Source organism: Onychomys torridus, chromosome 5, assembly GCF_903995425.1.
Source record: "Onychomys torridus chromosome 5, mOncTor1.1, whole genome shotgun sequence".
Taxonomy (NCBI): Eukaryota; Metazoa; Chordata; class Mammalia; order Rodentia; family Cricetidae; genus Onychomys; species Onychomys torridus.
In genome coordinates this window covers 103,163,717-103,178,125 of record NC_050447.1, presented here as the reverse complement: position 1 = coordinate 103,178,125, position 14,409 = coordinate 103,163,717, and the positions used below count along the sequence as shown (strand labels likewise).

Below are 14,409 nucleotides of genomic sequence, written 5' to 3'. Positions count from 1 at the left end.
ATCTTCTGGTATGGAAAAACCAAAAAAGTAGTGTCTTAGAATTTCTATTGCTGGAAAGAGAAACTATGACCATGGCAACTCTTATAAAGGAAAGCATTAAGTTGGGGCTGGCTTATGGTTTCAGAGCTTTCGTCCATTATCCTTATAGCTAGAAACATAGCAGTGTTCAGGCTACGTGGTGCTGGGGAAGGAGCTGAGAGTCCTACATCTTGACCTGAAGAAAACAGGAAGTGAACTGAACTAGGAGTAGCTTGAGCATAGGAAACCTCAAAGCCCCACCCCACAGTGACACACTTCCTCCAACAAGGCCACACCTCCTAGTAGTGCCACTCCCTATGGGCCAAGCATTAAAACACATGAGTCTATGGGGCCATTCCTATTCAAACCACCACAGGCAGGAATCATAGCGGAGAGCCAAAATTTTCACTTCAGAGCAAGTAAATTGTGCTCCCTCAGACAGACTCCTGACCATGGAGCTGCATCTGATTAATTTGCTACTTCATTAGAAACTCAGCTTCAGCTCTTAGTAGAGTAGGCTGCTATTCAGAGCCAGGTGTGTATGCTTAGTAATTCTGAGGAGAGCTCCACAGATGAAGGCTAGTTATGAGTAACTAATAACTTCCTACTAAGAAGGTCTCTCATTGGAGTTTACCTCTTCGCTTATGCTTTGGCAAGAATGTGTACTCTCCAGCCAGGGAGGGAAAGGGGCAGCAAAGAGCAGGGCAGGTCTGTGCATGTGACTGACTTGAGAGTGACTGCAGGGTCCCAGCAGGGCGTTAGCTGGTTGTTTGACTACATAAGGTCCTTCAAAGCCTGAGAGATGTGAGAGGCTGCTGTGCTGGTCCTCACTGTGAGAGCAAGACACCACTATGCACATTCCACGTCGTAGACTCTTCACTCTTTCCAGCACCGCTTTGTATTCTCAGAAGAGCTTTAGAACAGGCTTCCTCAATTTGTTGCCCTCTTATTTTTTTCTCTTGGATTTTGTAGCATATATGATCCCCCATCCTCATCTATTCCTTCTCATCCTTCCTCTCCACTTCCTTCTGGTCTTTTGAAGACTGCCTCTTTCACTCACATATCCAGAAGTCAGCTGGCTTTCTTTATTTTCTGGTCATGTTTCTTTCCCACTGTACATATCCAAAACACATTATCAGTAACTAAATTGAAACTTGAGAAAATAATAATAAAAAAGGAAGGAAAGAAGAAAACTCTGGATCCTCCCATCTTCAGCACTGAAAAAGTATATTTTGAGCCTCTTTAAGTCTGAAACTTTCTGTATTCAAGTAGACCAAGCCATGATGCCTCAGCCTGTTAACTACTGAAGTTTCTTCTACTAATGTCTCCAAAGAGACTAGAAAACTTGTGAGGAAGAAGGAATGCAGGTTAATTTTAAAGCATTCAAAAATATCTTTTCTTTGGCTTTATCTGATTTTATATCTCTTTAAAACAAAAAAAAAAAAAACAATTGCAAAACACTGTGAACAACTAAGCAATTCTCCCATGGAACCCTCCAAAAGCTATTCCAAACACCCTGTGTGAGCATAGATCAGTGCCTGCTGATGCTGCCTTAGAGTCACAATGATCAGTCCGTTTTTGAGTATTTGTTCACCAGCACTTATGTTTCTATCTAAAGGAAAGTACTGTCTCAGCTTTGTTCAAATGATGAATGTTTTTCCTACCATCTCTCTCAGGAAATGGCAAAAATCCTCAACCACCCCAGAGTCTATGCTTTTCTCCACATCCCTGTGCAGTCCGCCTCTGACAGCGTGCTCATGGACATGAAGAGAGAGTACTGCGTGGCCGACTTCAAAAGAGTTGTGGATTTTCTCAAGGAGAAGTAAGTCTGTTAGCACTTTGGAAAATGACCATTTCTTTCTTTCTTTCTTTTCTTTCTTTCTTTTCTTTCTTTCTTTCTTTCTTTCTTTCTTTCTTTCTTCCTTTCTTCCTTCCTTTCTTCCTTTCTTCCTTTCTTCCTTTCTTCCTTTCTTCCTTTCTTCCTACGGTGTGTGGTAGCAGGGCACTACTACAGCCTTGCAGTTAAGGTGCGCGGTACAGGGTGAGAGTCCTGAAGCTCTGGAAGCCTGCAGTTGCCTTGGGGCCCTTGATGTGGTTTCTTCTCTCCCCTTCCATGTGTGCACAGAGCACTGTTGATTTCTGTAAGCTTGCCCCCCTTCCTACGTCAGTTCAAATTGTGATTATCTTCCTACCTGACCTGCTGGCTAAGCACTGCCCTCCCTTTGCTAGCCTTGAAATCTCCTTTCATGTGGCCTTTTGAAGGTGTGAGCTGACTTTGACATGGAGGAAGGGACCAAGTCTGTCGCTATAGAGTGGATCATTTTCTCCTGACTAGCATTTTCACAGCGTCTGGAATTGCCTTGCTCTTACACACTGATGCCTGTAGTTAACTTGAGTACTTGCAGTTTACTGGGAGGCTGGAGGATTCTATTTTCTTCAATTTAAATTGCTGTTGACCAAAATTAAGGCATATTTACACAATCTCAGACATGAATGATAATTTTGTTTCCACAGAAAAACACTTGCAGCCCATAATTATGTTCTTTAAAATCTCCCTTCCAAACATGGAGTGCATACTATGATTAGACAAGGCAGGAAACAGAGGTGCTGGCCACGGTCACCCAGACCCTCCTCCAATCTAGGGTACCATCATCACATCTGAGATTATATCATCTATCTTGGCACATTTCTGCTGTGGTTTTCTCTACTGTCTGTAATTTATGTTTTACCCCCACTGTTGTTGTTTCCATCTTGTTATTCATAATTATGTGGTCTTGCATCATGTCGTTGTCCTACATGGGTATGATTGCTTTATACAAATTGTAAGCGATTATTTTTTCCACCTTTAATTACTCACTAATTTTTATGGCATACACTATTACAGATCTTCTCTTATTTCCTCTTCTCCTCTTTAACATGGCTTTTAATTTTTTTTCCCACCTCTAGGCATGTCTTGATTATTCTGATCACCAAGAATAAAGACATTTAGGGTGCATTCAAACAAATATTCAAATCAGAAATAGGAAGAAATAGGATTGTATAATTCTAGCATTGTCTGTGTACCCTTTAAAGTAACATAGAATCTTTGCAAATCCCTTCCATTTCCTACACTCTTGGATCTTGAGTACAACTGGCCCAAGCTAAATAATGTGGATTTTTATGCTAAGTGTATGCCATGTGCCATATCCTTTCCATGCATTTATGGTTCCTTTTGTAGGTAAATTTGTCTCATGTAATAAACTCCTTCCAAGCACTATGACAATGGAGATTTTCCAAATAGCAAGTGAATTGTTATTCCTTTGAAATTTCATACCTTTCATGTATTAAAGTGGCAGCAAAGAATGGGCACATTTCATGCATGTTACACATTTTACCAGTGTAGACAAGCATCCCCATGTGCAGAATAGAGCAGAATCCCATTCAAGTACTTTGTTGGGTTACTGTGATGAAATGAGACTGAGGACTCAGCACCTCTGCTCTGCCTCAGTTTGTGAAAGTGCTGATTCAGTCGTTTGTGCTAACTAAACTGGGTAATAGTTTCTCAACACACCTTTCATGGTACTCTGAAGATTGACCTGTTGAATGTGTTTTATCTTGAACATTTTCAACAGCCTCCATGTATAATGGGAGTCACATTAATATGTTAGAAAGTCATCCCTTGCCATTTTTCATAGACTAAACTCTGAGTTGTTTCCTTGTAGTCTCAGTTATCTGTGGCATTTCTGTAGTTTCCCAACATGTATTTGACTAGTTCAAGATCTTTGAACCAAGGGCTCTCACAAGGTCCTTTAGTGTTCCCAGCATCACAGATGCCAGAGGTCCCTGGAGAATATAGGTACTAAGGCTGCCTGGAGAATAGACTCCACCCCATACATGTGCATCCGTAATTTCAGCTCAGATGGCTGCAACTGTGGAGTATAAAGTATGATGATAGCTAATCTATAGTTCCAGGAGATTTTAAAATTGAGTATGCATTGTCCTCACACAGCAAGGACAGAAGTAAACCTGTCATAGTGAAGCTCACAGTTAGATAATGAGTAGAATTCAATGGAGAGCTGTGTGACAAAGTCAGTGAGATAACTGGGAAAATCTCAGGTATCCTATAATGTCATTGTCACTATGAACAAAGCAGTCCTTGCATGGTTTTAGAAAGTTCATCGGGACCATAAAAGTAGGGAAAAACAGTCCATCTCTACTCATGAAGGCAATGCAAAACAGCTCTGTTCTCTGACAGAGAGATTCCTTGTCTAGACCCTTGAGGAATCTCATTCATCCAGTGAATAATTCTCAGTTACTATGGGCAGTTAGAAATAGATGGACTGTTTATTTATACAGGTTATTATTACTCATTTTATAATTCCTTTCCCCATTAAAAACTAGCATGGCTTTATGCAAGATAGATTTGTGCTTATTTTAGAAATACAGAGGTCCTAGAGATTGCTCTAAGACCAATAATACTGTTTTGTCTGGCATTTATTAATGTTCAGTATGATGTTTTCATTCTTAGAGAGCTTTGCACATCCTGGTTTGTGTCCAGCAGTTGACCACTAAATGATCCTCGTGTAAACTGGTGTATTTGGTATATTTTCATGTTTTCTTTGCTTTATTTCCCTATTTTTATTAATTTTGTTATTTGACAATAATATATATATATATTATTCATATATATATATATGAATCTCATTTCCCCTAAAATCTTTGGAGCCTTTTGTAATGAATCTTTAACAAATAGGAGTCACTTGTTTTCTTCCTTCAACATTGTGAGGCTCACAGATCTTTATGCTGTGAATGAGGGATGAAGCGTTTCCCAAATTTTCCATAACATACAGCATTAAGTCTGGAATCCACAGATTTAGGGAGTTTACTTGAAGCTGCAGGCTTTTAATCTACAAATTCAAAGTCTATTGAGCCCTGTTTCTCACACAGTGGAGTGGAGGTGGACTCCTTTTAATTAATTTTCTTTTACAGTTGAAAGTGGTCCATGTTTTAGCTTGGAGCAATATAAGTTTACCTGTGAGCCAACTCGTAGCTGATTCATTATTCTCTTCAGTTATTTGAAAGTTGGCAGCTATTTTCATAACAGCAGCTGGATTGAAGATAACCTAGTAGGGTTGGCACATGTTGAGGCATATGGGAATTTATTAAATCATGCAGCCTTTGCAAAAATGAGAGAGAGAGAGAGAGAGAGAGAGAGAGAGAGAGAGAGAGAGAGACTAAATGACTTGATATGCTCATTTAAAACAGCTGGCCACAAACAGAGAGTCATATGACTTGATGTCTACTCAGATTTATTAGCTTTTATTTTTATTATTTAAATGAATTGATGGTGTCTTGAAATGCATGGTGTACTTTGGAGGAACATGAAGAGAACTGTTGAACAAAGCAATATGTGCAGTTCTGTGTTTTTAAAGACTGCTTTTATATTTTTAATAGGTTTATCTTACATTTTACTATTTCATGTATTCCTGAGATTTTAATCATTCCCTTTTTTTTTCTTTTTTTTTCAATTTTGGAGTATTTTCCCTCAATTTGAGAATTTTTTTTTTTTTTTACTGTTATGTTATGTACTGTTCTTAGGATTCCCTGTCTTTGAGTCTGTTATCAAAGGTACTAGGGGGATTCCCCATCATCCCCAGCCTCTCTGGGAAAGCATCCTACTAATCTACTAATCTATCCACATGCTGGATTATCTTTCCTTTCATTAGTCAGAATCACCACGTGCCCATTTACCAGGACACACTGGGAAAAAGGTGAAGTGTGTTAAAATTGTGTTTTGTTCTACCTTGTCTGTCTGGTTTTATTCCAAGTGGCTTAGAGTGTAAGTGGTGATTGGATATGGTAACTCATTCCTGTAATTCCAGTGCTTCGAATCGTGAGGTAGGAGGATCACCACTATTCCAAGGCCAACCTGTTCTACAGAATGAGACCCTGTCTCAAAAACAGGAGGACAAAAGTAAACAGAAAGAGAAAAAGATACAAGTAGCAATATGTGTCAGAATAAAATAATCTGTATAAAGAAAAATAAAAGATCCCTTTTAGCAATGATTAGATAGTTATATTTTTCTCCAGCTGAATTTCCAGATGTGTTGGTGTTCACTAAATAAGCTCCTGTAAATAATGTCCTCAGAAGTGTTCACTGGCTTTCCAGGATTATGTCATTTCCGGTGCCTCTAACTAGGCTACTCCTTGGGTGTTCCTGGTGTCATGTTCACTAGTTTATCTTTGTCATTTTGCTTTACAAAGTGGTGTTCTCTTCACTTGTTTCTGTTGCTATGTTCAGAATTTTTAACAGAGTGAATATATTTCAGTGTCAGGTAGAAAAACACATTGACGTTCTTTGCAGTGTGTGTTCCATTCACCATCAGAGAATTGTAATTTTTTATTGTGTGTTTTAATACACACACTGTTGTGAACACCCCAAGTTCAATTCATTTGTTTGAAAATGAGTGTATTGTCTATTGATTTGGCTTTTCAGTTCCTTCTACCTGATTAAGAGATATTGCCACACCATTCCTGCCACTTTATAGGCTTTATGATTGTGTTATCCTCTCAGAAAACAAAAGGCTATCATCCTCTGAACTTTGGTATGTTTTTTCTGGCTCAGTGCTGTACCCCTCAGACACAGGTCTGAGTCCAGATCTGTGAGGTAGGAGTCTATAATGAGTGTCTTTTCTTGGTCAATGCTTTCACAGTCAAGTTGTGTATTGTCTTCTGATTACACCAGCGCTTAGCCGCTCGGACAGTACAAATGGCTTCAGTCTGCCTTGTATCACGTGAATAGTAGAGGAGTGGGAATGAGTAAAAGTTTTTTCTGAAATCTGTCATAATAAACTAATGTGTAATAGCACCCTATTATTGTCATTTTCAACTTGTGATTCTTCTTCTGGTTCTAACATTAACTAAATGAAATCAATATAACACCAATGATAACATGATAATATTAATGTTAAGCTTTTTGAGCATTTACTTGTATGCTAAGAACCTTGCATGTATTAACAGTTTTATTCCTCAAGGACAAAGCCAGTGAGCAATTTGTCCAAAGTCATGCAGTGAACACCAGAACCTTCTTGGAAGCCCAGGTGTGTGATTGTTCACCAGTGCTCTAACTAATGTGGTGTGCTGTCCAGGCATGGAGACCACAAATGGGGCCAGCAGCTAGTGAGGAGCCAAAAGGTGCAGCATTCTTTTAGACTGGAGGTGGTAAAGGCGTGTATGGATGTGAAACAGCTCCTTGGTATCTGATCTCAAGATGTGGTCGGGCCAGCAAGTGTGTGAAAATGCCTGCCTCACAAACTGGACAGCCCCAGGACCCGTTCAAAGCAGAGAACCAACTCTTGAAAATCATCTTTCCACATGTGAACCTGCATACATACGATTCACACACACACTCATATGGACGGGAGGGAGGGAGGGAGGGAGGGAGGGAGGGAGGGAGGAAGGAAGGAAGGAAGGAAGGAAGGAAGGAAGGAAGGAAGGAAGGAAGGAAGGAATGAATTAAGACATGGTATAAGATTGGGAATATGAGTTGTGTCCTGGTTAACTTGATTGCTCTAAAAGTCACCTACAACATTAATCAGGCCCAAGCCTCAGTATATATAAAGTATATGTATATTATTATATGTAATTAGTATATTATTATATGTAATTAGTATTGCATTCCTGCCGTAATGTCTTCGCCTCCTATGAGACCTAATAAACCCGTCTTCGTCTTCCCAGCTGTTGCTTCCTTTCAACTCTTTAGCTGTAGCAATGACAGAAGTAACAGACACAGGTAGAAATGGTGAGTGGATTGTTGTGACAGTTAGTGTTGTCAACTTGATTTCATCTAGCATCCCCTGGCACATGAGCCTCTGGGCATCTTGATTCTTTAATTGTGGCGGGAAGACCCACACCCTGGGTGGGGCTGCTCCTGGCTGTGACCTGGACTCTGAGTAGAGAATGAAGCTAAGCTGCAGCGCCTTCTGCTGTCTTCTGACTCCTGTGGAGAGTGATCAACATGGAAGCACCATGACCTGTGAGTCAGAGTAGACCCTTTCTCCCACAAGTTGGTTTTGTCAACGTATTTTATCACGGCAACAGAAAGAAACTGGAACAGAAATTGGTACTGAGAACCGGACCACTGCCTTGATCAACTTGTGATTCTTAAGCCGCTGGGACTATTTTGTGGGTAGAAGAGTGTGTACTTTTGGTTTAAAAGCCTTTGAATGTTGGAAAAAAGAGCTTAAAGGGCCATTCTGGTAGGATCTTGGAAGACAGAACTGAAAAAAAAACACAGATAGTGAGTGGGGCCTAATTTGTGAAATTTCATAAGCTGGAGTTGGGCGAGGCACCTTTCCTGTGATATTTTGGTTGGTGATCTGACTTCATCCTGACTGTCTACTGGTATCCTGAGTGAAGATGAGTTTGGTGTACTAATTGGCTTTCAGAGGAAGTTTAAAGACAGCAGAGTATTCAAGCTGGTGCTGAGAAATTGCAAAGGTGTTTGGGGCCAAAATTCCACGCTTCTGTCTTGTAAAGATCCAAATTCACTTAGAGGAAGAAAGCACCAGCTAAAGGGGTTCCCTGCTTCTACAAAACAATGCCCAGGAAAGTATTTCCAGGGTAAGTGCTGATACAGCTGTGGACCAAAGGGGACTGGCTCCATCCTGAGCTGGAATTAGGGTGTAGCAATGCCACAGGCTCAGGAAGCAAATGAAACATGTAGGTCTGGAAGTAAGCACTTGTGAGCAGATGCAGTGTGTGTGTGAGGGTGAATGCATCTGTGCACACCAAGAATGAGTCAAGAGAACACCAATATTTAAATGACAGAAGGAAAAATGATCTGTGATACACTGAAGTGAGGCGAATGGAGGAGCAGACTGTATTAGTCAGCTTTCTCTAGAGGAATGGATCTTATATAATGACTATATATGGGTTTCATTAGAGTGGCTTACAGGCTGGCTTAAAGGCTAATCTCAGCAATGGCTATCTTCTGGAAAGACCAAGAATCTGATGGTTGTTCAGTCCATGAGACTGGATGTTTCATCTGGTCTTCAAAGTATGTTCGAATCCCACAGATGCGGCTCTAATGTCAGAGAAGGAGCACCTTAGCAGCAGAATAGATGAACATGCCAGGGAGAGTGAGATTAAGCAGGCAAAAAAAGCAAAAGCTTCTTTCTTCCATGCCCTTTTATGGGGGCTGCCACTAGAAGGTGTGGCCCAGAATCAGGGTGTGTCTTCCCACCTCGAAGGATGCAATCAAGAATAACCCCTCACAGGCATAACCTGCTGCCTAGGTTTTTGTTGACTCCAGATGTTGTCAAATTGAAGATCCAGATTAGCCATAACAGAGACCCAGAAAGAGCTAACTCCACAGAAGTCAAGGGACATTGCAGTTTACAGAAAGACAGGTGGTAAAGGGTAAATGTTAGCCAGAGTGGCTACCTCTGAACAAGCTGGTTACTATGTGATATATAACAAAAAATAGCAAAAAGTTAGTATTGCTGCATTCCTTTCTTTTCCTAATAAGGTGTCTGTTAAAGCTGTTGCCACATGCAAGTGTCTAAAAAGAGAGGTCTTCATGTTCATACATTAATAGCTGTGTCACAGATCCTAGCACAGTGCTCAATATATGTTCAGAGAGATCCCTGCACATGCTTTTGTGCATAGATTCACTGTATATAGCAATGAGGGCTGTACAGTCAGGAGGTGGTGTGGACGAGTGAGTGCACTCCATTTGGAGCCCGTTAAGAAGCAGGCTTGGGGTAGCCTCCTCAGGCTGCTGTACTTATGCTTTCATTAATTATGAGAAATTTTACTGATCTTTTCATGTAAACTGTCAGATTCCTCTAATAAAATGTAGTACTCAGCCTTCTTAGAGATTCTGTGTCCTGGGAGTGCCTGCCAGCTAATCGCTGACAGTGATGGCCAGGTAGCATTTACTGACACAAATATCTATGAATCGGTTCATTGAGCTCCCACAGTGGCACATACTAGGAAGAAATTACTGTCCCCACTTTACAGAGTAGGACATGAAGGCACAGGAAGGTTAAATGACCAGTCACAGAGCTAGTAACTGAGCCCAGATTAGAAGAAATCAGGAATGGCCGTTTAGCAATCAAAAACAGTCTGTGCAATTAAACCGACTGCTTAAAATGACACAAGTCTTCTCCTAGACATAGTCAACTTCCTCTGGTAGTCAACTTCTCCTCCTTTGTATTGTTGCTGGTAGTCCAGGCTGAGGGACATTGGATTAGAAGATCTGACATGTGTAAGGATAGGACCATGAGAAGAAGTTATAAGGTCTTTGTCAGCACCAGTGTGTTCAATGAATGAAACTGTAGATTTTCCTAATGAAGTATAGATGTGAACATCTTCAAATAAGACTCAGTACAAGTCATCACATCTTTTTATTTTATTTTTTAATCATATGTATGTATGTGTGTCTTAATATGAGTATGTGCAGGTGCCCTTGGAAGACAGAGATGCTGGATCCCCTGAAGCTAGAATTAAAGACATTTATGAGCCACTGATCTGCTGGAAGAGTGGAATGTGATCTTAACCACTGAGCCTTCTCTCCTGTCCAAGTTTGTCATAGCTTGTAGCAATGTTTTCTTTCATAATCTAGGTGGTGACAATTTTAAATTAAGTCAGTTTCTCCTACGGTGCACTTCTTATTCCTGGAGCAAAGTACCTGGAACATGAGACACAAATCCTTGCTGGTCTCAGCCTGAATTTCTAGTGGTAGGCACCCAGCCTCCTGTGCAAATCCAGGCCATGGGGCTCCAAGTCACTGCCCTCTGCTTCCTTGGCTTTGTGCTTAGTAGCATCATTCTCTGTGCACGTCCTTAGGCTTCATCTAAATAGTCTACTCTGGGGCAGTGTTTCTTCAGAAGCTAGGTAACAGTGAAGTGGGATGTGCACAGCCCAGGTAACCCCCTATGCATGTATGTATAATTTATGTGTACAGGGCTCAGAACCCAATGTGCTACCCAGTCAGGAGCAAGCAGGAGGGGAATCAGTAGCCAGTGTGTTTACATTTGGTTAGCAAAAGCACTGAGATTTAACATTCATCTCCTAAAAGCCAAGCAGGATGTGGTAGCACACATCTGTTGTCCCAGGACTAGGGAGGTTAATGCAAGAGGTTTATCCATTTGAGGCTAGCCTGACTACACAGCCAGATCTTGACTCAAAAAAGAAAATGCTTAAATTCTATGTCAGTTTATGTCAGATGCATGTTAAGAGTAAAACATCAAGGCGTGAGTAAAACTGTGTTCTAGGAGCTGATCTTATTCATCATAGTTATTATACAAATGCCTATAGCCATAACGTTTGGTTTGCTATACTGAAGTCTGTTAATTCCGCAAAGGAGAAGTACATGAATGGTTGATTTTTGTTGTTGTTTTGTTTTGTTTTGTTTTCTGTCTAGGGAAAACACTAAGTCACAGATCTTATATAAAAAATGTCTTTAGATAAAAGTATTTGTTTGATCTTGTTTGTGATGTACTTAATCCTACAGGTATAAGAAAAGGCGTGAGCTAGATCACACTAGCATGTGCATGCCCATTTTTATGCATGTTAAAGTTACAGTCTGACTTGTTTTCAAGTGAGAAAAATAAAAGCAGTAGAATAAAGAATGTAGAGGCTGATCATTGAGTGTCAATGAAGATCAGAGCTTGGCAGAGGGAGCGTGTAGAGCCCCAGGGTTACAGGATAGACCTTAAGTCCCATGGCTCCGGGTAGCTTTGATGTTCAGCTATCATTAGCAGGACTTACTATCTCAAGTCTCACAATAACTAATTCAAAGCTAACCTTCAAGTTTGTATTTCCAAACACCAAGAAAGCATGCAAAAGACACTGTGTGTGAAGTTGTATTAATATGTAAGTCTTTATATGTCTTATTGAATCCTAAGCACAAAGGAAGTTAGGAAGTACAGCGGTTTATTCCAGGCATCCATACATCTATTTTTAGATGAAATGAATCGATTATGAAGGGACCACCAAGAATCTCTCTATCAGGGTATATAGTTTTTAGCATCCTCACTTTATGGTTTTAATAGCTGCCCCTAAAAAGAATTGAATTTATAATCATTATTCTTGGATATTATGCCTGGTTTTATACATATCAATAATATTTATATTGTTGATGATAGTTATTCTTTCTCTCCAAAACCAGGTGTAATGGTACAGGTTTGTGATCCCCGCAGTCGGGGTGGGGAGGGGGGAGCTAAGTCAGTAGGAACACACACACACACACACACACACACACACAGATTCCTTCATGAAGGCCTGGAGAACCTTCTGCCTGGGTGCCATATTTGTGTATATAATGCCCAGGTTGCTCTTCCCTTATGAGCAGCTACAGTGGTATTGTCTGTTTTTGGTTTTGTTCACTCTGTTAGAGAAGAATAAACCCTTACTGGTTTGAAATCTAACAGTTGTGTTTCTAGTGGTTACTTTTTATTTATTGTTGCCCTGTTTTTCTTTGCAAAGGTAGGAAGTGACTACTGTGGTCCTCCTCTTACAGTCATTTCAAGGCAATGATAGGTTTCCATGGAGTAAGTTTATTGACTTAGTGGATAAGGGAGGCTGAACCTGGTCTACCCTGTGTGATGTTTGCGGTGTCTTCTATCATACTCGTGTGTTACATAGGTTGTCCTTTTTCCTTTTTCTTTTTTCCTTTTTCTTTTTTCTTTCTTTTTTTTCAAGACAGGGTTTCTCTGTGTAGCTTGGAGCCTTTCTTGGAACTCACTCAGTAGCCCAGGCTGGCCTTGAACTCACAGAGATCCACCTGCTGCTGCCTCCCAAATGCTAGAATTAAAGGTGTGCACCACCACTGCCTGGCCTACATAGTTTTTCTTTCCTTCCTTGTTTTTAATTAATTCGTTTCTGTTGTCCTAGCTACTAAGTTATTGCTTTTCATGTAGGGCCTCTCTGTCTTAGTTTTATGACAATTTGTTTCTACAGGAGCTCATTTGTTATAGTACTGCAAGTGTCCTATGTGTATTTTGTAATTTAGATTTGTGTCACAATCTTCCTACTGTAGTGTCAGGTGTTGGCTGTAGACTTAGAGTTCCTATAGGACTTTTGTTTCACATTCAAAAATAGACTGGAGGCCATCTAGCATAAATACTATGGGCTTAGATCCATGAAATGCAAATCATATCTTTACCAAAAGCTGTAGGTAGCCCCTCAGTGTCATAGAGGCCCAGAGGCTCTGCTGGTGTGGGTGATTAAATACACTGTCTTGCCTGCTGGGCATTATAGTGATGGAAATATTTCCTATTAATTGGATATGTATAGGAGGCATCATCTCCACAGTGGCAGACAGCATGTGACCTCCTGATTCAAAGTCATCCCTCAGAATGTTTGCCAACAGGCCATCAGGAGATGCTAAATCATCAGTAGGAGCATTTAATTTACTAATTTTGTCTGGCCATATGAAGAGAATCCTAAAAGTTGCTCCCAATTTAATTTTTAAGCTCGTTCCATTTTTAGAACACTTATTAATGTAGTCAACACTGTTTCTTCCTCAGACTACCTCCTTTACCAATTAGCTCTTTATGTCCCAAGGGGGCATTTAATACCCCCTTCCTAAATTCTTATTGGTTTGTTTGTGTTCTTATGAAATAAGCTGTAATGAAGCCTCGGGTGGTCTTGAACTCCTGAACCTCCTACCTCCATTTCAAAACCTTTGAGATTTTAGCCCTCATCACCATACTAATGATCCTATTTATTAGTCTAAAAAGTTGAGGTAATGGAAACATTTCTTTTCTCTTACTCTTTCTCTCTTTCCTCTAGAACAGTGGTTCTCAACTTGTGGGGTTCTCAACCCCAAGGAAAACATATATATATATATATGTCTGATTGATTGTCTTAGGAACTGAGACACCACTGTTAGAATTCCTAGCCACTCCCCCATGAGCATGCATGCATTGACAAGATGCTTAGTTATCCCAGGGCCTTATGTCCTATATAATCCATTATCTGCATGATCACGTAATGTATGCACCTGCATGGCGTAACTATGTAAGCCCATATGCGCATGTGCAGGGAAATCTATAAAAGTGGGTTCTACCTATTCCTCCCCCGCTCTTCCTGCACGGCCATTCCATAAACCTATGCACACCCATTCTATTCCCTTCCCTTAGTAAACTCTTATAGTGGCTTTTGTTGTACCTCGTGGCTTTCCTCACATGGTAAACAGCTCCACTTAATGAATAACATTGTGCTGCTTAATAATTAACAACCACTCAAGGGTGGGGGATTTAGCTCAGTGGTAGAACACTTGCCTAGCAAGCGCAAGGCCCTGGGTTCGGTCCTCAGCTCCGGCAAAAAAAAAAAAAAAACCAAAAAAACACCCAATAGCAAAATGACACTTATGAAGTAGCAACAAAAATAATTTTATGGTTG

The 14,409-nt window shown here is 40.4% G+C and overlaps 1 protein-coding gene across 1 annotated transcript in view; it reads left to right on the top strand.

Moving 5' to 3' along the window:
• Positions 1-14,409, top strand: part of Cdkal1 (CDK5 regulatory subunit associated protein 1 like 1) — a 554,248-nt gene that overhangs the window by 346,781 nt on the left and 193,058 nt on the right. The window contains 1 exon segment of the mRNA XM_036189139.1: positions 1,695-1,840. Coding sequence (XP_036045032.1) covers positions 1,695-1,840 — 146 coding nt within the window.